We start from the raw sequence: 22,686 nt of genomic DNA on the forward strand, positions 1-22,686 counted from the left end.
GGATCTTTGCAAAGGAAACACGGTTTGAAGCGGGGCAGCTTCAGCAGTTCGTTGTCCTCGTTTTTCTCCACAGACACAGAACCAGCTGCCCCAAACCCAGCATCTGCCGTCAGAGGGGGGCCCGCAGCTGCTCCTCAGCCGCCCCTTCGCCTCACCTCGAACAAGTTAGTCGGGATGCGGGTCCTGGGGCAGCCGAGCGCCGCTGGGAACGGGGGGCTTAGCGGGTCCGTGCCGTTCCCTCCGTGCATACCCGCGGGGAGAACGATGCTCCTCGCTTGCGCTCCGCAGCCAGGCTCTGGGGGTGGGTTCGGGGTAGGACCGGGGGGTGTCGCGGAGCCCCTCGGCGCTCGCCCTGTGCCGCAGCCGCCCAGGAGAGGGAGCCCGGCGGCCGCGGCTGCGCTGGGAGCGGCGGGGGCTGCGGCGGGAGGCGGCGCGGAGCCGCGGCTGCAGCCCGACCCTGCCCCGCTGTGCCGGGAGGGGGGTCCCGGACGGCCCCCCCCGAGCCGGAGCGCGCCCCGGGGCCGGGGGAGCGGCGGGAGCGCGCAACCCGCCTCCCGAGCATCGCCCAGCCCCGAGTTAGAGGCGCCGCTACTTACTTCGCGCATCAATGAATTGATCCCGCAGAGCCGAGGCATCCGCGGCGTCCCGGGGCTCAGGACGGGGCAAAGCGATCCCATTTGCGCTAAAACTCCGGGACAGCCGCTCCAGCAGCCCGGCTTTGCCTCTCTTTTATGTTTTTTCCGCCCGCTGCTTGGCCGGCCGGGATGTTTTTCCCCGGGGAGGCGGAAAAAAAGGGGAGAGGCTGCCCAGAAGAAGCCGCGCCCGAGCGAAGATGTTAGAGGAGGCGGAGGGGGGTTGCTTTTGGCCCGCTGCGTGCCTGCATGCCTGTCTTTCCCTTGTCTTGATCCTTTAGGAAGGGGCGGACGGACAGAGCTGCCCTGCAGAGGGATGCTGCGAGCCCCGCGCCGGGCAGGACGGAGCCTTCGCCGCCGGGACCCCCGGGAGCAGCGCGGCCCGGGACAGGCTGCGGGAGGGCGTGAGGAGAAGCAGCATGGCAAGAGCTGGAGCCGATCCCTGGAAAGCAGCCGCGCTGAGCAGGAGGTGGGATTATGCCGGGATAGTCATGGAGAGCTATAACCTGGCGGCGGAGCGTTGAAGCCACTTGACCCCCGCTGCGGGCACCTTGTGTGGTGGCCAAGAAGAGGTCATCCAGGTCCTTCTCCTCCTTTCGCCTTTCTTTCTCATTGCGGTGAACGACAGAAGAAAGAGCAGCTACTCTGCTCCTGCCAGTGCTGGGAATACCGTGCCTTTTGCCTGGGATGATTCGCCTTGATGTGCCGCTTCGCTGGGATGTACAAAATGCATCTGGGACTGGTCCAGCCAACAAAGTTCGCAGAGTGATCAGCAGGGGCTGTGGGATGGAGGTACCAGGGTCCACCAAGCACAGTCCAACAGCAAAGATCTGCTGCTCTCTTGAAAACTAACTCCTGATGATCAAACTCTGCCGGCTTCTGGTTTTACTTCTCCCCTGACAGTTTTCACTTTCAGGGAAAACACATACACCCCTGATGCAATGCAGTGTTTCTGTGTTGGTTTTGTATATAAGATTTGCTATGCAATTCCAAAAATAAAAGAGGAAGAGAGACGGCCCTGCACCCCAGAGCAAACAGAGAATCAGAGGTGAAAGGTAGGAGCCAGCATTTCTCGTTTTAAATAAAACTACATAACCTGAGCAACATCTTACTGAAAACCTTTTAAACACGCCTAGCATGTGGTTATTTCTTTCTCTTGGAAATGTAAAGCAGTTTGAAACAAAGTGAAGATTTTCTTTTTGACGCTGCTCAGAAACAGAGAACTGATGCATTTTGTAACGGGAGTGTATAGAGGAGGAAGGTTGGAGTGTTTCATCAGTGAGACATTTAGGAAACTAGAGAAAAAACACCTCATATAGTACATTTCACTACGTATGAAGGGCTAGTGCAGTGGACACTGGAAGCACTCGATCAATAGCCTTTTTAAGTGGGAATATATGCAAGCATGGAAAAGTGATTGCTTTCTTGTCTGTGGAGTATATTTGCAGAGGGTAGAAGCAGAACATTTGCAGGTGAGCTGTCTGAATTAGGCTACTTCATGCTGGGGTGGTGCAGTGTGTTTCTGAGGGGATTGCTTAAAAAACAATCTGTAGGGTGGACTGTATTTGTATATTTTCAGTTCATACTTGTAGAGCTTTTGATGTTGTTCAGGATGATTCAAAGTGGGTGAAGTCCACGTGGCGGGGTGGAGAGACCATAAGACAGAACCTTTGATCTGTTTGGTGATGAGTAATTAATGGATGTCTGGCATCTCTGATCTCTGCAAGAAAAGGAGCTGTTGTCGTCATGAAAATCATGGTATGATTTTCCCCCAGGAGAAACTATGACTTGGAACGACACCACTATGGACGGGGAAGGGTTGCTGGTGGAAAGGGACTCTTCCTTTCGAATCCTCACGGGCTGCTTTCTCTCCTTGCTGATCCTCTCCACGCTGCTGGGAAACACACTGGTCTGTGCAGCTGTTATTAGGTTTCGCCACCTCAGGTCCAAGGTGACCAATTTCTTTGTCATCTCCTTGGCCGTGTCAGATCTCTTAGTGGCAGTTTTGGTCATGCCTTGGAAAGCTGTGGCTGAGATCGCTGGTTTCTGGCCTTTTGGTTCATTTTGCAACATCTGGGTGGCCTTTGATATTATGTGCTCAACAGCCTCCATCTTAAATCTCTGTGTCATTAGCGTGGACAGATACTGGGCCATCTCCAGCCCATTTAGGTATGAGAGGAAAATGACCCCCAAGGCAGCCTTCATCATGATCAGTGTGGCATGGACTTTGTCTGTGTTGATTTCCTTCATTCCTGTGCAGCTCAACTGGCACAAGGCTACAACCACAAGCTTTTTGGACCTTAATGCCACCTTACAAGGTATAAGCATGGACAACTGTGATTCTAGCCTAAACAGGATGTACGCCATCTCCTCTTCTCTAATTAGCTTCTATATACCTGTGGCCATCATGATAGTAACTTACACGAGGATATACCGGATTGCTCAGAAGCAAATACGTCGCATCTCAGCTTTGGAGAGAGCAGCAGTGCATGCCAAGAACTGCCAGAACACGAGCGGCAACAGAAGCAGTATGGACTGCCAGCAACCAGAGAGCAACTTCAAAATGTCCTTCAAGAGGGAAACGAAGGTTTTAAAGACTTTATCAGTGATCATGGGGGTGTTTGTGTGCTGCTGGTTGCCGTTTTTCGTATTGAACTGCATGATTCCCTTCTGTGAGCCTACCCAACCATCCAAAGGAGCAGAAGCTTTCTGCATTAATTCCACCACCTTTGATGTTTTTGTTTGGTTTGGATGGGCTAATTCTTCCCTGAACCCCATTATTTATGCCTTCAATGCTGATTTCCGCAAGGCATTTTCCACCCTGCTAGGATGCTACAGGCTCTGCCCTATGGCCAGCAATGCTATAGAGACTGTTAGTATTAACAATAATGGAGCAGTTGTTTTTTCGAGCCAACATGAGCCCAAAGGGTCCAGCCCCAAAGAGTCTAATCTGGTTTATCTGATTCCACATGCAATTATCTGTCCAGAAGAAGAACCTCTCAAAAAGGAGGAAGAGAGTGAACTATCAAAGACCTTGGAGAAAATGTCTCCAGCACTGTCAGGTATCTTGGATTATGAAGCTGATGTTTCTTTGGAAAAGATCAATCCCATTACACAAAATGGGCAGCATAAAACCTGAACAGCAAGATTTACCCAGCAAGACCTGATAGTGTATATTGTAATAATCTTTTTTTTTTTTTTTTAAAAAAAAAGATTTTTATGGTAAGAAACTAAGCTCTAGGGAGAAATATACATTTACACCAAGCCCAGAACTGTTTCTCCTGGCATTCAAAGCAAATTTAACATTTAAAACTATAAAAAGGAAAATATGCTGAAAATTGGTTTAAAAAGGATGTTAAGCTGTACTGTTCATAATGAGGATAAAAAACAAATTTAGATACAGTGCAGTGACAAAATATTGCTTCTTCTCTGCACAGAGAAACCAATGTCTAGTTTAAAATGAGGCAAAAGACAAATGTTAAGTATTTAAAGATTAATGTTTACTAGAAGTTAAAAGATTGCTGTGTCTTGTGATAGTGGGTGTTAACAGGTCCTAATTAAAGACTGAGGGATTGTAAAGGTAGGTAGATGCCTTCTTAAAATTATTTCTGACAAATAACTGAGCCTTATAATGAGAACGGTTATTTTTAAAGCTTGGGGAAGTAATATGTTGATATTGGTTTTATTTATTTATTGTTTTAAATTGATATTTTTCATATGTTATACAGATCTAGCTTTATTTCTGTTATTTAAGATGTCTAAATAATGGGATATTTTTGGAGTGTTATAACTGCATTTTGATCAGTCAACCAGTCAGCACTTTATTACAAACTCTGATAGTCTGGATAGACGATGAGGGGATCGAAGGAATGTTGAGAAGCTCGGCAAGAAGTGAAGGAATTGACAAAACCAATGCTGTGTGTAGTTTGTTTGCTTTTGGACCTTTTTTTTTTCCTAAGTGGGATTTCTTTCAAAAGATAGGACCAGCGTTGACTGAGTTGTGAATTCTCTTCCCTTATAGAAATAAAAGAAATTGCTGCTATTTATTTTTAAAAAGTTTCATGTTACAAAGACTTTGCTAGAATGTCAAGTTTGTGGATCTGTAAATACCTTAAATATGACTACAACCTTAAGATGAATCCAATTTGAGAAGAGAAGCTTCTTAGATAACAATTCTTAGTATATAATGTTTTGTATTTATGTAAGATAAACAGCTTTCTCAGACTTTTCTTATTTCAAGTCTTGGATATCTTTTCTGAACCAACACAATTGATTATGATGGTAGTAAACATGCCAAACCTCATTTTCCTCTGTACCACCGGGATCATGCTGTCTGTCTGCTACTGTATTACGATCAGAATTAAAAAGTGAGGTACCTAGTGCTTTACTTTGGAATCTAGGAGGACATTACATTTTAGTAATTACCACGTCAATAGTCCATTCAATACAGAATGGACTCATTGCCATTTTGGATTAAGACATTTCTAAATACGGATGGAACTGCAGCCCCCACCTCAAAAGCGTCCTGTGAGCTCCAAAAATGTTGCCAATGTTTAATTAAAAAAACTGTTTCTTTTCCATTGTCCTTCCCTGCTGCCTTCCCTTCAAAATGCCAAAAGCAATCAGTGAACATTAGCAACAGGAACATTGGGTGTTAATATTCAACAGCATTCAAAGAAAGCTATTTGTTTTCTGAATGGGAGAAAATACCCCTTGGAGCAACTTTTTCTTAGCATATATCAAAAAAATGTGTTGTCAGGAAAAGAGAACTGAGAGGAAAAAGAATTTAAAGTCTTATGAACTATATACTTCCTGCATCAGGTCTGTGTATTTATGTATTGTGAATGTTTTCATAATTTTATTGCCTGTATGCTGCTTTCATACATATAATAAAATTATTTTGTGAACAGAAGGTCAAATAAAACAATCTACATGGCATTTATTAAATACGTGCTGGTTTTGGCAGTTGTTTTGTTTGTGTTAAAGGGAAGGATGGCTCCTCTTTTTCCATTTGTCCTTATTTGGGATCACACCTCTGAGGCAGATGGGATTTTTTATCAGAAGCAGGAGAAAGTCCTCTCTATAAGAGACCTCCGAGCCCTTGCTCTAAACTAGGATTTGAAAGCAGTAAACACAGTTTTGAAACAACCGTGTCCTGCTCTAATATGACTAGTTAAAATGTGTCCAGCTTGACCTACTGGTGACTCTTATTTCAATTATATTTTTTGCCTTTAACAGAGTAGTAACAGAGTAGTGAGCTTTGTTTATAGCATGCTTTTATTGTTGCCTTTTTTTAAAATTATTTTTTCTGTTCTTTTTTCCCCATTCTGTGCAGTATGTTTGAAGGCCTGATACAGCCCCCCTGCTAGCATCTGTTTTTTAGCACAAAATGAATCATTTCAGAAGTGAGGCAACAGTGGGTGCTGCTCAGGTACAGCAGTGTCCCTCTGTTCATGTTTTCCTGTACCTTTGAGGAATTGTTTTACTTCTTAGAAAGTACACGGGGCAAAGATGCAGTTCTGTGGTTGCTTACTCGAATACGTCTGTCTTCAAGGGCTTTTATTCTCAAAACTCCCAGCAGTCTCATATGATAGCAAACTACAAAATATGACTTAGGGTGGTCATGTAAAGCGATTTAAAGATTTGTACTCCAAAACAAATGGTTGCTCTAGTGTTACCGGGAGCTGTCCCAGGACAGCTTGCAGATGGACCCAAATTTCAGAGGGGCTCTGAGGAGGTCAGTGGAGAAATGCTACCTGCTGTTGTTTCTGGGTGCTTCCCTTTCATGTGACAGGCACTCTGCTAATGGAGGGCAGGTGAGACACTTTTATGAGTTTATTCTATTGTTTTCTCTCTCGTTCTATTCAAACTAGTTTTTGCTTCTGTCTCTTTTCCCTTGCTACATTTTAGAATTCACCTTGATCCTCATTTACAGAGATACCCCATTTAACCCTTCATTTTTCATCCTTCTCAATTTATCTGTCCTTTTTGCCTTTCCTCCCACTGCTGCCAGAGCCGTTCTGTCACCCCTTTTAGATTCACTGGCTGCAAAAATCCTTTGCTTGGGAGAAAGTCCAGATTGAAATCCTGCCCCTCCAGGACACCCAAGAGTCCCCTTCCCACAGCCTGCACCCAGAGCTGCCTCTCTTACCTGTTGTGGAGCCCGGAGACCAGTGTCGGGGATGGCTAAACAGCATGAACCTGCCAAATGCTACTCTATTTATGTGCTGAATTAATTGCTCAGAAGCTGTATTACCTGTTCTGCGCCTGCTCCCCAGCTGCCTGAAACCAGTGTTCTGCTGGAACTCCTGGGCACACCAATGTCAGGGTGCACCCCAGGGGCTGGAGACATGCCAGACCCATGCTGGGCTCTGGTGGAGCTGGTAGCAGAGAGTTAACCAGTGAGGTTTTGCTGTACTAGCCCTGTGAGTAACATGTGAGGAGTGCTTGTTGCTCTGTGCTAGCAGTTTGGAGGACGAGAATGGCAGAAGTTCATTCACAACAATGTCACATGTGAGATAAGGGACGGGTGGACGAGGCGCTGAGGGACATGGTTTAGTGTTTGATGGGAATGGTTGGACTCGATGATCCGGTGGGTCTTTTCCAACCTGGTGATTCTGTGATTCTATGATTCTATAACAGCTGCTTTGGTGAAACACTTCCCCAGGAACACTTTTCTTGCCGTGTGTTGCAATACGTGGCTGGGCAGAGGCATGGCCACTGAGGCACAGCGAGGTGCCAGAACACTGGGACATCACAGCCACCTTGTCTACCCTGTGGGCAACAGGCACTTTTCTCCTCACCCCCCAGTATTTTCTGCTGCAGAGTGAGCCTTGCTGTGTGCCTTTATGACTTGCCTGTGAGTAACCCATGTAACCTTTTTTCTTTTTGGCATTGCTTCCTTGTGACTGAAGGTATTTGTCGAGGGAAGAGGTTAATAATTCACCTGATGGCCTTGCTGAAGGAGCTGTTTGCAATGAATGAGCCATAATAACAAGATTAAATCTGAGTATATTTCTTCCTTCCCTTGGCAAGGATTTTATGCTGATTTATTAACTTACAAAAGTATATGAAAAATAGGGGATGGAAGAGGAAATGCCTTTGCTGATGCTCAGTTTTATAACACAGTTACTGTGAACCAGTCCTGGTAAATATTTTGGCTTTTTGTTATAACAATAGTGGACTATGATCCTAGCAATGCTACTTAAGTGGCCACACAACAAATGTAACTTAAAGAATAAGGAGAACAAAGGTATCTGCTGCTTTACTTTTAAAAGATTGGAACATATAATGCAAAATGTTCTCTCACAGTTCTGTTGCAGTAGAGATGGGCTGAAGGGAGTGTTGGGCTCCAGCCGTGAGCTTTGGGGAAGGTCGGTGTTGATCCTCTTCTTGTAGTCAGGACTGGGCTGTCCAGCTGCCTCCTTGAGTTGGACATGGGTGGCTGTTGGGCTTGCGTGGTGATGCTCTTTCCCTACCCCAGATCTCAAAGTCTGAGATCATCAGCCTTGTGAGCATCAACCTCCTCAGAGAGGTCTGCAGAGCCTCTCGCTGCTGGCCCTGCTGCCATCCCAGCCAGGCACAGCTCGTTTCACGGCACCACTGGGAGTGTATTTATACAAATGTAGTTTTGAGGCTGAACTAGCAAATCAGGAATATGATGGTTATTTTCATGTTGGTTGTCTTCACAGTCATGGTCAGAACGAAATGGCAATTTTCTGCCTTGCCTGTTTTTATCCTATTTCTAGGGGAAATCTGATTGGTGTCAGTGACACTGCTGGTTTCTGTCCCTGTGAATAGGGTTGGTTTCACCCAGGATTAAAGAGATACTCTGGGCCTCATTTGTCATCACCCTGTGGACCTGGTGAGGTGGATGACTTGGTATAAAAGAGACATAGAAGAGCAAGGGGCAAGAGGGCTCCAGAGTTGGCTGCACGGGAGCAGTATCGGGGGTGGTGGCACCAGGGAAACCCTGTGTCTCACCTGCGTGCTGCAACCCCAGCAGCCAGAGGAGACGGAGAAGAACTCCGCTCCAGCCCTGCTCCAGCCAGACTCAAGGACCAAAACACCTCCTGTACCTGCATCACCATAAATCAGGCTCCATGGGGAATTTTAGCTTTGGGGCCAGGCTGGCTAAAGGCTGCACTGCCCAGTGCCAGTTGATGTCAGTCCAGCCTGGGTGCTCAGTGCTGCTGTGGAATGCTCAGCAGAGGAGCAGGGCTGGCTTCAAGCTGTGATTTGATACAAAAGGAATAATGTCTTTGCTTTGTTCCAAATAACTTACACATTTGTTCTCCTTGGATCTCCTATACTTGTTATTTTAGTAGCTCGGTTGGATTTTTTTTCTGTTTCAATAGATCCCATCCAAGAGAATTAAAACTGTTCGTGGGATATTTCAAATAATGAAAAATATAGAAATAGGATTGTTTGAAAATATTAGGGGATGTTTTGACATTTTCAAAATGAATTTTAAAATTTTTAATTTACATAAATTTTCAATTTGCAGTGGTAGATTTTTAAAACTCTGATTGGATTTCTGGTTTGAAAACACTGGCAGAGAAGATAAATGTTAAAAATAAAAGGAAGTAGTTCAATATAACTTTACTAATTTGGTTGTTCAAAACTTTCCTCCTCCATTCCCTTGATTTTCAGACCATTAAATTCCTTTCAATTTCACATTTTCCTAAGAGAAAGAAACAATTAGAAATCTTGAAAGAAGACACAGAATAAGAGAAATATTCGCTTCTCCAATTCTTCTACTGATGCTCTGAGAGAAGTCAAACATTTCACTGAACTAAACTACCATTGCAAAGTTTCTCTTAATTTCAGAGCGAGACAATTACGTATTCAACCAGGCATTTTTCTCAGTTTGTTTTTATTTTGTTTCTTTGTTAATAAAGGGGTTTCTGATGGTACTGCTTTTCCTAATAATTTGGATGCCATTCTCTGTTGGTACTAACAATTTTACTTTCATATGCCCATAAGTGCACATACACGACGTACATTTTTCTTGGTTAGTAGATCCATGGAGCATGTGAAGGGGACAAGAGGAGAATTAATGTTAATATATTCCTTTGCTACAGAAACAGGCCACAGAAGATAAGCCAGGCTTGTGTTGCCTTCATTAAAAGGACGAACCTGTCAGGACTGATAGGTCTTTAATGCCGACACTCCTTCGTGTGTGACCTTGGGCTGAGGAGCATATTTCACCAGCAACGTGCTGGGAACAGGCTGAGGCTGGGAGAGGCAGTGCTGAAGCTGGACATTCAGAAAGTGCAGTTAGAGCTGGTTGTGCTCTGCCTGTTTGGGAGTACATTTGTGCCTGAGAGATGAAACAAAGTGGTTAAAAGATATGCTTAGAAATTGCTCAGGAAAAGGTGTTTTAAATAAATAAAAAAAAAAAGAATTAAGGATGTTGTGTACTTTTCTACCTTCTAGTTTTCTAAGGCGTTTGTAACTATTTCCATAGTGATTTCAAAGTTATAAATTCCACCATTCAATGTTTTTCTCTCTGCTCTTCTGCGGTTATATTAGCCTTTGATACTGATTTGTGTTCTCAGCTGAACAAACTCTGCTCCAGTAGCTCCTCCAGCCTACGGATACTGGCTAAAACTCTGGATCCCACCAGCTCCATTGGGATGTGGGACAACAGTGACAGGAGCCCCCGGGAAGTGGCTGCTTTTGAACAGCAGGAAATTATTTTTGAGCAAAAAGCTCACTTTTCAAGTTGATATCTATTTCATAGGTCCTAAACCTAATCAAGTTTCATATTTTTCCTCATTTATTTGCAAACAGTTGGAATTTATTTTCTCAAAAGCAAGACTTAAAGAACACCAGTATTTTCTAAGTGAGAAATATTTTAACATTCTAATTGTTAACATTTCAGAAACTTTTTAATTAAATAATGTTACAATCCTTATAAAGTAGAACATTTTCGATGCATTTTGTTCATGTGTGACATTCTTCAAAATAAGAGGACAATTTCTGATGAGAGCAGTTTAAATACAGATACTTTCTGTCATATTTCTTTCTTGCTTCAGAGAATAAAATATAGTGATAGGTAGCTCTGTGATAGCATGTAACACTAGTAAAAACATTTCTCAGCAAAGAGTGCAAGTAGTCCCATTTAGGCATTTACTAGTTCCACTTGTGCTATTTAGTCCTTCTCATTGTACTATATTGGCTATTTTAAAAAATAAATTAAATACTTATATAAAGATAACTTCTGTCATAATAAGTGCCATTAACTGGCCTTCTGCTGAAGTCTCAACAGACCTCCTATGGATGGAGTCTTGGCCAGGACTTAGAGACTTAGACTTTTACCCCTCTAAGTGGCATTTTTATACTCAGGCTAAAGCACATTAATTCCTGCCCTTTTTGTCCATCTTGCCACAATTCAGCAGGAGCAAAATCCTTCTGATTCCTTCCCTGTCCTTTATGCATGTTCTTTTCATTCTGCCTCTAGTTGCCTTACCTATTAGGATAAAGTAAATTGTAGGAATGTGATTTGAACTGATAGACCAAACAGTTTTTGCTGTAACAGCACAAGACCCTGTGTCTAGCTCAGTTGGTCCTGGTGTAAAGAGAGCCATGATCTAAGCTTGAGTCTGATCCTTTTTGCATCCCTTACCTGTGTAGATGTGCACAGATACAATGTCCTGGAGAGCTCATCTGTCAGGATCTTCCCACTCACAGCCCCGGAGTGTATGATGCGCATTTTGAAGCGGGATGGGGAAAGCCCCAGCCAGCGTATTGACCGAGACATTCTCAAGGAAAGGCTAAAAAAAAAAAAATCAATGAGCTTGTACGCTTTTGGACATGACAGTATACTTAACTCCTGAAATAGTGCTCCTCCAGTACTGCCCTTCCCAGCCCAACACCCGTTTTCAGCAATGGCTTTTATTTTACAGTACTTACTCAGCTCTAATGCACAAATACGCATAACTGCTACATGTAATTTAAGTAAAGACCTAGCTGCATGATAAAAGCAAATAGGATGTAAAGTATAGTTATCAATCCTGACACCCAAGAAAAAAAAACATCAGCAAAGGGCTGTATTCCCACCCCCTTGACGTGGATGTAAACCAGGGCAACTGCATCAAAACTGTGCCAACCTGATGTGATGTGAATGAGGAGTCAGACCAGGGTCTAGCCCAGCAACAGTGCTGTGATCTGGTATGTGGGTGCGCACGCATTTCCACTCCTAAAACAACACAATAAAAGAAACACTTTACGTGCCATGGGCTGTAATCAATGGAATGTTCAATATTTCAGTCACTTTCTTTTTCAAAATGACTGGTGATTCCTTTCCACCCCCATTTGCTGGCTGTGCTCAAAATTAAATGGAGGAAAGAGTCACCAGTGAAAGCCTCTGGGGTTTATAATGCAGCTGAACTGTTGCAGGCGGGGATGTGTGGGGTGGGGTGGCTGAGGAGAAAATGCACTTTTCCTTGAAACAGAAGGGCTTCTGTATTATTTTATTTTATTTTATTTTATTTTATTTTATTTTATTTTATTTTATTTTATTTTATATTTTTTATTTTATTTTACAGCTTCTCCTTGCTCACAGCTGACAGAAAGTCATTCCTGAAAGCTACTTTTGTATGTACTATGTGTAATTTTTTAAAACTATTAGCACTTGTGGGTAACAAAGACACCAGCTCACTCAGCTCTGCTCTAGGTGCTCCAGAAATGGTGCCCCAGAAATGCCACAGCCGAATGTGAGACCCTGAGCTGAGGCAGAGGATAATGTTAGAACGAAGGCTTCCTTTCTGTGAAGCTGTTTCTGGCCTCTGCAGTGAGGATTTACCTTCCTTGGGCTGAATGTCTCAATTATTATCAATAACTCCCTCATTTTGAGTGTCACGCAACTGACTGGAACTGGGAAATTTGGGATCGTTTTTTAATGTTGCTTCCTTGTATAGCAGCAGGTAGGTGTGTAGTTGCATCCATAACTCACGTGCACTAAACAGACGGTAATTGTTTTAACAGTTAAGTTAATCAAAATGCTCCTTGTATTTTCATTCCTTAAGGAAAATTAAAAAATGACGTATAATGCTGTAGTTCCTCAGTCCTGAAGTTATCTCGCAGGCACGTGAAGGCTGCCCTGATTGCCTCCCTGTGTTATCTCCCTGCCTGCAGCTCAGGAGCTACAGCAGGAGCTGATGCTGAAATTGCAGCGGAAATCTTGATTTTATTCATTCTGCAGCCAAAATCAGGCTGCCAGTGCTACCAAGAGGTGCTTTTTTTTTGATTTGGTACACAGAGAATGCATTTCTAGTGCTGTAAGTGCTGTTGTCTACCACTGGAATCCCATATGATGCCTAACTGCAGTCAGAGCCTTGCAGTGAAACATTGGAACATTTGCTTCCAAGGAGGATAGGCAGAAATACAACAAAGAATATTTTCTTTTCAGTAAAATTTAGTACTTTTGACTGTTTGGCCTCTGATCTGTCTCAGATCTCAGCTGCCAAGTACTAATTCTTCTTTGTGATGCTGGAACAAGAGAGCAATTTTATAACCTAAATCAATGTTTACCACTGCAGGAAGAGTTATGTGTCTAGACATGGGCACTAACCTTCAGCTAAAGTTGACAAACTTTTAGTACATATTTTTTTTTCTTTCATTCTGGTCATTCTACAGACTTGTCCCTAATTGTTAAAAAGATTTGGGATAAAATGTGCAGGCTTAATGAATTTGAATTCTGAGCTAGGCAGAACAGATTTAATGCTGAAAGCCACCCCCTTGAAAACCCCAAATATCCTCCCCACCAATGCAGAACTCACTGTGAGGTGAAACCAACTGTATTTGACTCTTCGACATCTGCGATTCCTTTCAGTCATCCCTATGAAGGCTAAAATAATAATTGGGAAAGAGATTTAATGATGATTTTCCTGCATGGATATCCACTGTAACCAAGGTGGGAGACAAATTCTTGCCTTGGGTTACCCCACAAAACAAACTTTCCTGGGGCGTAGACAGCTGCCAACCCCTATTCAAAGCCATTAGGAAGACCATGGTGAGTTGCACTGATCTTTGCTTTCTCCATGTGAACTGGGATCAAAGATATTGGGGTCTTTGCAAGAGAAAGGAGAGCAAAAACTTGGATGTGATTTTAGGTCCTAGCTCTCAGCTCTTGATGCAGCCTCCTCCTTCTCACTTGGTCTGGGTTACAGTTTCTCACCAAGTCATCCTAGTGAAAAAGGTGTCCAGTCCCAGAGATTTTCTGATTGTGAAAGCTACCTGGTCAACACCTATAAGGAAGAGTCATTGCAAGGAATTAATAAGTCACCTGAAATATAGTTGTGGAAAATTATAATGTTTACTGGAAAACAGTAAGTTAAACAAAGTAGAAGCAATAAAGTATTCACTAAAGCATTTTTCTGTTTCTGGGTGCCTGCTGTTCTCCCCAGCCACGTGCAGCAGGAGGGAGCCAGATTCAACTGTGCCACTGTCACAATACAGCGTGCTACACCTGTTCCCTTGCCCTCGTCTCACGGGAAGGGTTGGGAGAAGCTCTGCTGTGTGGGATCTGTGTGGAGTGCATCTGGTTAACTTGACTATCTGTGTCATTTGGAACAAGATTAGAAACAATGCTCAGGCAATTCCTGCTCTGCCTGGGAGCGTTTTCTAATCAGCAAGTTTAGGGAAAGAGGCAGTGCCAGATGAGCAGCTACTTAATTTCTGATACATCTTAAAGCATGCAGAAAATGGGGTGCATGCTTACAAGAAACTGGACTACTGGTCTCTTTCTGGATTAATGTGACAAATATATTTTCAGGAGACAAATGCAGAGGTATGAATCCTTATGAGCTTTGAGGAGTTTGTGTTTCATATCTTCACAATCTGAGTTTATCACTTTTTTTCCATGTGGGGGCATGGTTACATATCTGTATTCATTTGAGATAGGAGGCCTTATCACAGAGCAATTGTATACTCCATTTTTTCCCATCAAACAAACTGCAATTTGTTTCTTCCCCTATTTTCTGCATAGCAGAAGAAACATTCCCTCCCTTGGGGATGCATTAGTAGGGAAGAGTCTGTACACACAGGAAAGAAATGATGGAGTCGCTCAGGGACAAATGTTGATCTATTACAGTTGAATAAATCCACAGTAATATAATTTATTCCCTGGGATTTGCATTAGACTCATTCTGGCATGTAAGAGATTGCACAATTCTGCATGCACAGTTCCCCCACTGATTAGCACAATGCGATTTGGATGAAATTCTAGACCACCTTAAGTCTGTCTGGTGTTCATCTCAGAAGATCCCTTTTTTCAGTCACTTATCTCTTTGCGTAATCACTTGATAGAGATTTTTCTATGCTGGATATGTGCCTCAGGCAAATCTACAAACTTAAAGTGTCAGCCACAACAGCAAATTCAATGCAGTGTAAGAGAACAGGAAAAAAAGAAAGTTGTGTTTTAAGCATGCTTATCCTATGCCCTCAAAAACACATTTAGATGTTCCCAGTCAGGTCTGCACCTGCCTACTCGAGACATTTCAGTTTAAACATGAGAGACATGAAAAACACTGTTCTTGCAGCAGAATCACCTTATTACCCAAGTATTTTAAAAAAAAGGAGCTAAGGTATTTTTTGGTTGTCATTAGAAAATGTGGAAGAACAGGGCTGAGAAGGTTTCCTGCCCAGAGAAGTCTGTCGAGCTAGATAAGGGACCTCATGGTGAATGGTACAGCAAATCTACAGGCAAATGGGGAACAGTGCTGAGGATGGGAGCCGGGAACCCAAGACACTCCGTTCAGTGCCCTGGCTGTGTAGCTGGGCTTTCTCCTCCAATATTAAGGATTTATTATTAAACAATAAAAAGAGGGAGAGGTCTAATTTGCATTTTTTTTTGTCTTTAATAAAAGGATACACCAGTGTCAGAAAGGGAAGATATTGCTAATCATTTGCTTCCGTGTGTGTATTTAATTGATGGTTGTGTGCCCACAGTGATGCCAGCATTGGCATCGAGGAAACGAAACCCACAGAAGTCTTTCCTATTAAAGCTGACACAGCATGAGAGGACTTAAACAACAAAATTAAAAAGGAAAATGAACAGCTGGAGCTTACATTCACAATGAGGCAAAAGATAGGAGAGAGGCACGAGGGATTTGGTGAATCTCAAGCAAAAGGGGGAATAGTGTCCTACTCATGCAGCTGGCAGCAAACGTCAGAGCTGGGAAGTCACTGCTCCAAGCTGTGGTACCCAAACCTAACTCATGAAGGCTTCCTTGGGCACAAGCTTCGTCAAGAAGAAAAGAATTCACACAAGTCTGTCAGCCTGCATTGCTGGAATTCACATAGATTTTGTCTCATACTAAGAACATATTCAACTCATGTTCCCGACCCACCATGCAGAGAGTTTCTATGGTCTGGCTTCAGGCCTCGCATCTGCCTGCTTTGAAGTAGGAATTGCTGGCAGTAGGATTGTGTTTTATTGCAAAATGTTGTACATTTAAAATAATCTGTGATATTAAAAAAAACCCCTGTGTTTCTAGCCTCTCTGAATGGGAACCTCTCTGAATGGTTTTTTTACTGATGAAGACTGTAAGAAGTGGTCTGAAATAAAAGCAAGTTGCATTCTGCCTCTGTACTACAATTACATATGGCCTTTTTTAAGTATTAAAATGAGCGTGTAGGGGGGAAATTTGTTTAAATTAATGTTTAGTCCTCTAGACATCATAGCTACAATTTTTTTCTTGGCTGACGAAAAAAAACCTAGGTGACCCTGTTTTATGAATGGTTATATCAATTTTCCGAACCTAAACATAAGGAAAGCAACTACATTTCTCATATGTATCTGGCTCTAAAGAAGCAAAATTCATTGCAATTCTTGCATCACATGAATTGAGATGTGACAAAAACATAGCAGTTCCATAATTTGGTTTTACTGACATGCTCAGGCAATGGTTGTGACATCCAGGATACTTACAGCATCAAAAGAAGATTGGTTTTTTAACAGAACTAAATGACAAATCCAGAGTTCCTTTGTGGAATTAATTTCTATTTCTGAGGATCTGAGTTTGTCTGAAAAACCCAGAATTCAATCAAGCTGCAGCTTTTATTTTCTGGAGCACCTCAGGAGGGATGGCCAACTCAGCCCTTTTGTCCCTAGCTCCTGAAAGAATTATATATTTTTTAAATTTTACTGATATACCCTCATTCTTCCTGACCAATTTCTCCAGTTTTTGAAACTTTCTAGAGAGAGAAGGGAAAGCCTGGAGCATCTACTCTGCTGCCACGTATCACAGGGTGACCTCATGTAATGGCTGGACCAGCCCATACACGATTTCTTCTTCAGACACCCTAAGGGCATCCCTTCCTGCTAGGTTCTACACCTGCCCTCCTGGCACACAGTGATAACTGCAGCAACCAGCTCCTCTCTGTGTGGGCAAATGACTAGTGCTGATCAGTTTATTTTCCCTGAAAGCTTATGGTAAACTTGAACAAAGAGAAAGAAACCATCCAGGCTGACAGAAAATCTGACAGAAAAAGAGAGAGGAGGGAAGTAAGGTGAGGACTAAACCAGTCTTCTTATTCCTCTGAGTCACATTCCTTCACTAATTTTCAGTACCTACACTATTTCTCCCTGCTATGAGCCACCCACCTGTCCACCTCCCTGCTGTGGAACAGGAGTATTGCCTATCAGCCAAAGCAAGCAGAGCTACAGACATTTCCTATAGGGAGAAATGGGATGTGTTAATCTATGTATGGTCGACCTCCTGCTTCATCAAGAAAAGCATTTTGCAGCAGCTGGAGTGAATGACCAAGTCCCATCCTGACCTGTGGGCAGCTGACCAAGGCTGCAATAGCTACAGAAGATCCTGCTTCTGGGTGACATGGGTGAAGCCTGAAACCGTTGACCTCTCCCTGGTCCCCACACCAGTGAGCACAGCCTTGGGGCTGTTTGTGCCTTGCTATCCTGCCCTCCTGATGGTGCATGGAGCTTTACATACCTTAGGCAGAGCTGACAAGCTCCAGATGGTCAGCATGGTACCTTAGAGAAAAGCCAAGTCATAATTAAAAAAAAGCCACATGAGTGATTTTGAAAGTAATAAGATAAAGTTGCAATAACATGAGGGACCTGGGATCAGAAAAGCAATCACTTTTGGATAAGTTGTTCAACCATTTAACCTTCTTAGCATCTGAGAAATCCCCTGTAATGGACTCACCCGGTCTGTGAAGTAGATACTAATAATGTCATTGTTTTATCCCCCTTCATTCTGCTGTCAGTTAACCACCGTTTTCTCTGTTAGATAATAATAAAGCTGATGTGCATTTTGCTGTGTTCAGATATATTGCTCTGAATGAGAGGAAATAATTTCAGTTTAATGTCAGACTCCAGTGAAGGAAGAAATTAACATGAAAAGCAAGAACCTCCTTCAAATATTAGTTCTAAAAGCAAAATTTATTAGTGCATTCTGTATTCCTATTTTTCAGCAGTGTTTTCAATAGTCATGGTGAATTCCATATAAATTGTCTAAGCTCCACTGCCTTTAATAGTGTTGTACTTACAACTAGTACCTCATGTTGAAACAACCCTTTGGAATTAATGATATTTAAATATGGGCATGAATACTGAGAAATTGCAAAATTGAACATTTTTTGCTGGAGTCCATGAATATTAGCTTGCTGCCATGTTACTTTTCACTGTTCACCCATTTTTCTGGTAAAGAGGAGATCTGCCACGAGTTCGCTTGTCTTCTCAACCTCCCATGCATACAGCATTATCTGTCCTTCCGTATTGTGTTATCCATCATCTGATTTTATTGTTTCTTATCCTTTTAGCAGCATTGTTACAGCATGTGGGTGCGAATGAGGAGAAGGTGCCAGCCAGCTAGGACCTCAGAGACTGGCTCTGCTGCCGCAAATCCTTCTCCCTCACTACTCTCCTACTCCTACCCCTGCCTGTGGGATGCCTGGGGAGGGCTGTGGAAAAAAGAGGTGTAAGGATGAGAAGAGTAAACGTCACAGGTGGGGATTCATCCTGCAAGGTGCATGAGAGGCTGTCTAATGCCTCTCAGTGCTCATTATCTTGCTTCTAGCATGGATCAGTACCTCCCTTGCACTAGCTTTCAGGGAAAAGGTAACGTGAAAGGTTATATTTGTTCTCAGTTACTGCAAAGAGGTTGCATGGACAGCACTGTATTCAGAATTTCAATCTCTATTTTCATTTTCCTTGTTTTCCTTTTGCATGTCCAAATTGCCTAAACTTGCCTAAGAATGTTGTGTGCGCCTCTGAATTTAGTTTGAATTATCTTTCACCTTACTGTATTTATCATCTGTTATTATTCAGATAGCAACAGATAACTCTCCAAGGGCTTTTAAAAAAATGAAGAAAAATGAATCCTCTGATTGGAATAGGTTGCTTGTTGTTTATTTCTTCAAAATACGGCTGTTTTCAGATTAGAAATATAAATTTTACTGTAGACTATGTAGACTATGGCAAGTATCTAAAGAAAAAGGTGAGCAGCTTGTCGTTGAGCACAAGCAATAGAACAGATTTTGAATTTAGCCTCCTATTTTCTGTAATGTGATTCTACCCTTCATGCACACTGCAATCCATCCTGAGGGCTGAGTAAGGCATCGGCTGAAGGCTGAAATAACCACAGAAGGGAATATTTCACCATGGGATAGTCCAGGATCTCTATTATGAAATGGTCAGGTAGGGCCACAGGCTTGATTTGTTTCCAAGATTTTCTCTTCTGAAGTCTTTTCCTCAGCCAGTGAGGCAGGCGTGTCTGACAGATGGCTGTCTTCAGACAGGACCGAGAGCTTGAAAAGCTAAAGAGGATGTCTGCTGGAAAATATACTCAACAAATATAGCAATTTGTCTCAGGAACAATTTGTTGTTTGCAGTGAAGTCTACTTTGTCCTGGAGAGCAGAGTGAAAAAGAAAAGTTGAATAATACGTAAGAGGTATCGTTTCATGGATGTAGGCATGTGATGGGGCTCAGACTGTGTGCTTAAGATGAATTAACAATGCACAGCGAGGGTATCCAGCAGACAGAGAGAAGTGGAGTAAGACAAAAAAGTAATTGCATTTTTAAAATTGGGTCATGGACAGTGTATCTTTACAGTATTACGGAGAGAAGTTAGAAAATGGTCCAGACCTAACGGAGACCAAGACTAATGTGTGAGTCACAGGAACTCAGTCACAAGCCTGAGAGGTAGAAAGTGAGCTCAGATATTCAGTCATCCTCTCCAGGCAGGAATGAGTCAGGCAAACAGACGTTAGATGATGTTTGTTCCAGAGAGGAATTGGAGAATTTGCAGTGGGAGAAGAGCAGCCAGTGTATGAGCTGGGAAGCCGTGCAGAGCACTGGGAAATCTCAGCCCAGGGCTGCTTGCCAGGGGAAGATAGAGAGAGATGTCTGAGGGCAGATTTCTAACTGCTCCAGTCCACACTGTGGGATGGCTGGGATAGGATGCTTATATAGATGTAACTCTTGTCGCTCTGGCCCTACTACAGCGTCATTTTGCCTGTCTTGTAAATAATAAAAAAGAGCATTCTCGTATCATCTAATTACTTTATCTGTGCTTGCTTTGCTCTGGATCTTTTGGCATTGATTTTAGAGTTGATTTTCTTTGTGGCTTTTTGGATTTGGCCCTGGAAAACTTACTGCAAGAGATCAGCAAGGCGTATGGAAATGCCCAGCCCTGGCGCTGCACCTCTGGCAGCACCTCAGCAACACGTAACTGCTGTGCGGCTGCTTTGCAAGCCAGGACCTTGCACCCTGCCTGGTGCTGCACAAAGAAGGCTGAGGGTGGATTTGTGATTCAATTGCAGGAGCTATTATATACATTGCTTGGGGGAGACTGTAATAGAGGAGGCTACTTCAGGAAAATTAAAGGTTGGAGACCCACACGAGCACACAGAACTGCTGGGCATGCCCTTGTGCTTGCTTTGCTGCAGGATTTGGTGAAGATTGTGCGTGGGTAAGTCACGAGCCGGTGCTCCTGGCAGGAGGGATTGGCTGTTAGGTGACATAATGGGAGACATTTTTGGAGCAGCATCTCGGAGCAGTGCAGCAAGGCTCTCACTGCCTTCATCTCCCTGCAGGTGGAAGATCTCGCTGCGTGCATGGGGATGGAGCTAAAAGGAGAGCTCAAGGCTAAAGGAGTCCGACATGCAGCTCCCCAGAAGGTTTAGGAAGTGTCTGTCCCTTGCTGTTCAGTGGCTGTGAAGGGGACAAAGTGTGTACGGAGGTACAGCAGGGAATGTGTTCTCTCCCTGGCCGTACGGGACCTCCCATGCTATGAGGCTGGAAGGAGAGAGCTCTGCAAGGACTTGAGGTGAAATGAAAACCTCTGTCCTGGCCTAACATTTGCTCCAGGGGCCCAGTGCCAGCGGCCCAAGGAAGCCCTAGCAGGCTTTGCACTCGCTAGTCTGCAGCACGGGGAGGTCCAGCCTCACCTCTGAGGGCAGCAACTTGCTTTTCTCTTTTGCTGGAGGCTTTAGATCCAAGCAGAATCACAGCTGTGTTAATGCTGAACCACAGGGAAGACTTGTTAAAATGAAGCAAATATTTTAAGCTTAACCCCTTTTTAAAGTTTCCCCAGTATCAAAGCCCTTTTAAACAAAAGGTTTCCTTTGCTTTTCTATTTTTTCCCCCTCTCTTCTTAAGTGGTACAAAGAGAAAATGCTGTTACATAACTCCTGCTATTTTTTTTTCAAATATTAAAAGCCACCAGGAAAAACTGTGCTGGTGTGAGCCGGGGCTGGAGAGAGGTGGCTCTGAATTAGGTTATCCCTGGGTTGGGAGGTAGATGTGGTATCCAAACCTAGGTTACTGATGGTGACAGGTGCTCTTGATGTTCTCTCTTGGGCTTTGCCCCCCCAAACTCTGGTGCTGCAGGAGTTGAGGTATTTTCTGCTCCTTCCACATCTGTTCCTTTTTTCTGCCAAGGTCCTCTCTAATAGGGATGTATCAAACACAGCTGCGTGGGCTAAAGGTGGTCTCAGCAATTAATGATTTTCCTTTTATACATGCAAAACAACTATAAAGAGCATCCTTTCCTCTGTATTCTGCCCCTACTTCTTTGGAAATTTTTATGAGGTCTCAGACTCTGAGTCTGGATGAAGTTCTCCTCCTACAGAAAATGTAAAGATAAACGATTTGGTTATAAAAGCACGAATTCCTATTTAGTGTGACTATTCTCCTGAAATAGATGAGTGAATTATAAAATCTTTTGTCTTATAAAATGGAGCTTTTTCACACAAAAAAGAAAAAGTGTTAATTCATTCAAAAGACTCAAGATTGTTTTTTAAGTATGCCATGGAACACATGCAGCAAAATGTGAAATACCTGAAACCTGAGCATTTTTTAATGTCCCTGAACATTCAGAGTGAGGCTTGTTTTGTGAGATGTTCAGTTGGAAGGTGATATTTTCCAAGCAATGTTTTCACGGGACATTTTCTAAACTACGTATGTGCAAGAGTGGCTATTTGTCCAGAGTGAAAATTCAAAGCTATATCAAGTAAAAGTAAAACATCCACAAGTTTGATATAGATTTAAAAATAAAGGGCAAGAGACAAAACTGAAAAGTAAAAAAAGAAAATGTTGCAGCTTCAGAGTAGCATAAGATTTAAGTGGGTTTTATCACTTTAGATAACATCTAGGTTATTAATAATCATATATAAAAACTGTGCTATTTTAGAAGTAACCGAAAGGCTTGTTACTGAAGGTTTCTCTCAGTCCCTTCCTGAACAAGAGCATTTACCCAGTTCAGCTCTTTTGCTTATGTTACCCAAATCTATTAATGTTTATCAGTCAGATATAGGAGAGTCCACAGAGCTTGCAAAGACCACCTTTGCTTTTCTATCCTCAAACAGCTGTTCTTCATCAGCTGCAATTCCTCTTCTGTGCACGCACACATCTTCCCTCCCCGCTCCTTTCCCTGCAGCAAAGACTTAAAATGTCTGTATTTTGCTTTACCACAAGGGAGCTCTACTGTTGTGCTCAGCATGCTAGAAGGGGCAGTTCATCATGGCATTTTCCCTGGAAATTCCCGTTGTCAAATGTACCTATCACAGAGGATCACTCAC

At 43.1% G+C, this 22,686-nt stretch overlaps 2 protein-coding genes across 3 annotated transcripts in view; one reads left to right on the top strand and one right to left on the bottom strand.

Moving 5' to 3' along the window:
- The window catches only part of SFXN1 (sideroflexin 1), a 42,359-nt gene extending 35,497 nt beyond the window's left edge, over positions 1–6,862 (bottom strand). For both annotated transcript variants that reach the window (XR_011338490.1, XM_069868913.1), the window contains exon 1: positions 6,784–6,862. Coding sequence is in view for 1 of the 2 variants with exons in the window: in XM_069868913.1 (XP_069725014.1) it covers positions 6,784–6,829 (46 nt within the window). In the remaining variant the exon portion in view is untranslated. The remainder of the gene's footprint in view (positions 1–6,783) is intronic.
- DRD1 (dopamine receptor D1) lies at positions 1,028–5,848 on the top strand. The gene is made up of 2 exons (XM_069869160.1): positions 1,028–1,687; positions 2,408–5,848. The coding sequence occupies exon 2, from the start codon at positions 2,416–2,418 to the stop codon at positions 3,769–3,771; it is 1,356 nt and encodes a 451-aa protein (XP_069725261.1). The 5' UTR covers positions 1,028–1,687; positions 2,408–2,415; the 3' UTR covers positions 3,772–5,848.
- Positions 6,863–22,686: the final 15,824 nt, after the last annotated feature.

Source organism: Phaenicophaeus curvirostris, chromosome 15, assembly GCF_032191515.1.
Source record: "Phaenicophaeus curvirostris isolate KB17595 chromosome 15, BPBGC_Pcur_1.0, whole genome shotgun sequence".
In the NCBI taxonomy this organism is placed as follows: domain Eukaryota; kingdom Metazoa; phylum Chordata; class Aves; order Cuculiformes; family Cuculidae; genus Phaenicophaeus; species Phaenicophaeus curvirostris.

What these genes read in the sequence shown, in the direction of transcription:
- DRD1 (XM_069869160.1), top strand. Translation starts at nt 2,416, where the DNA reads ATGACTTGGAACGACACCACTATGGACGGGGAAGGGTTGCTGGTGGAA.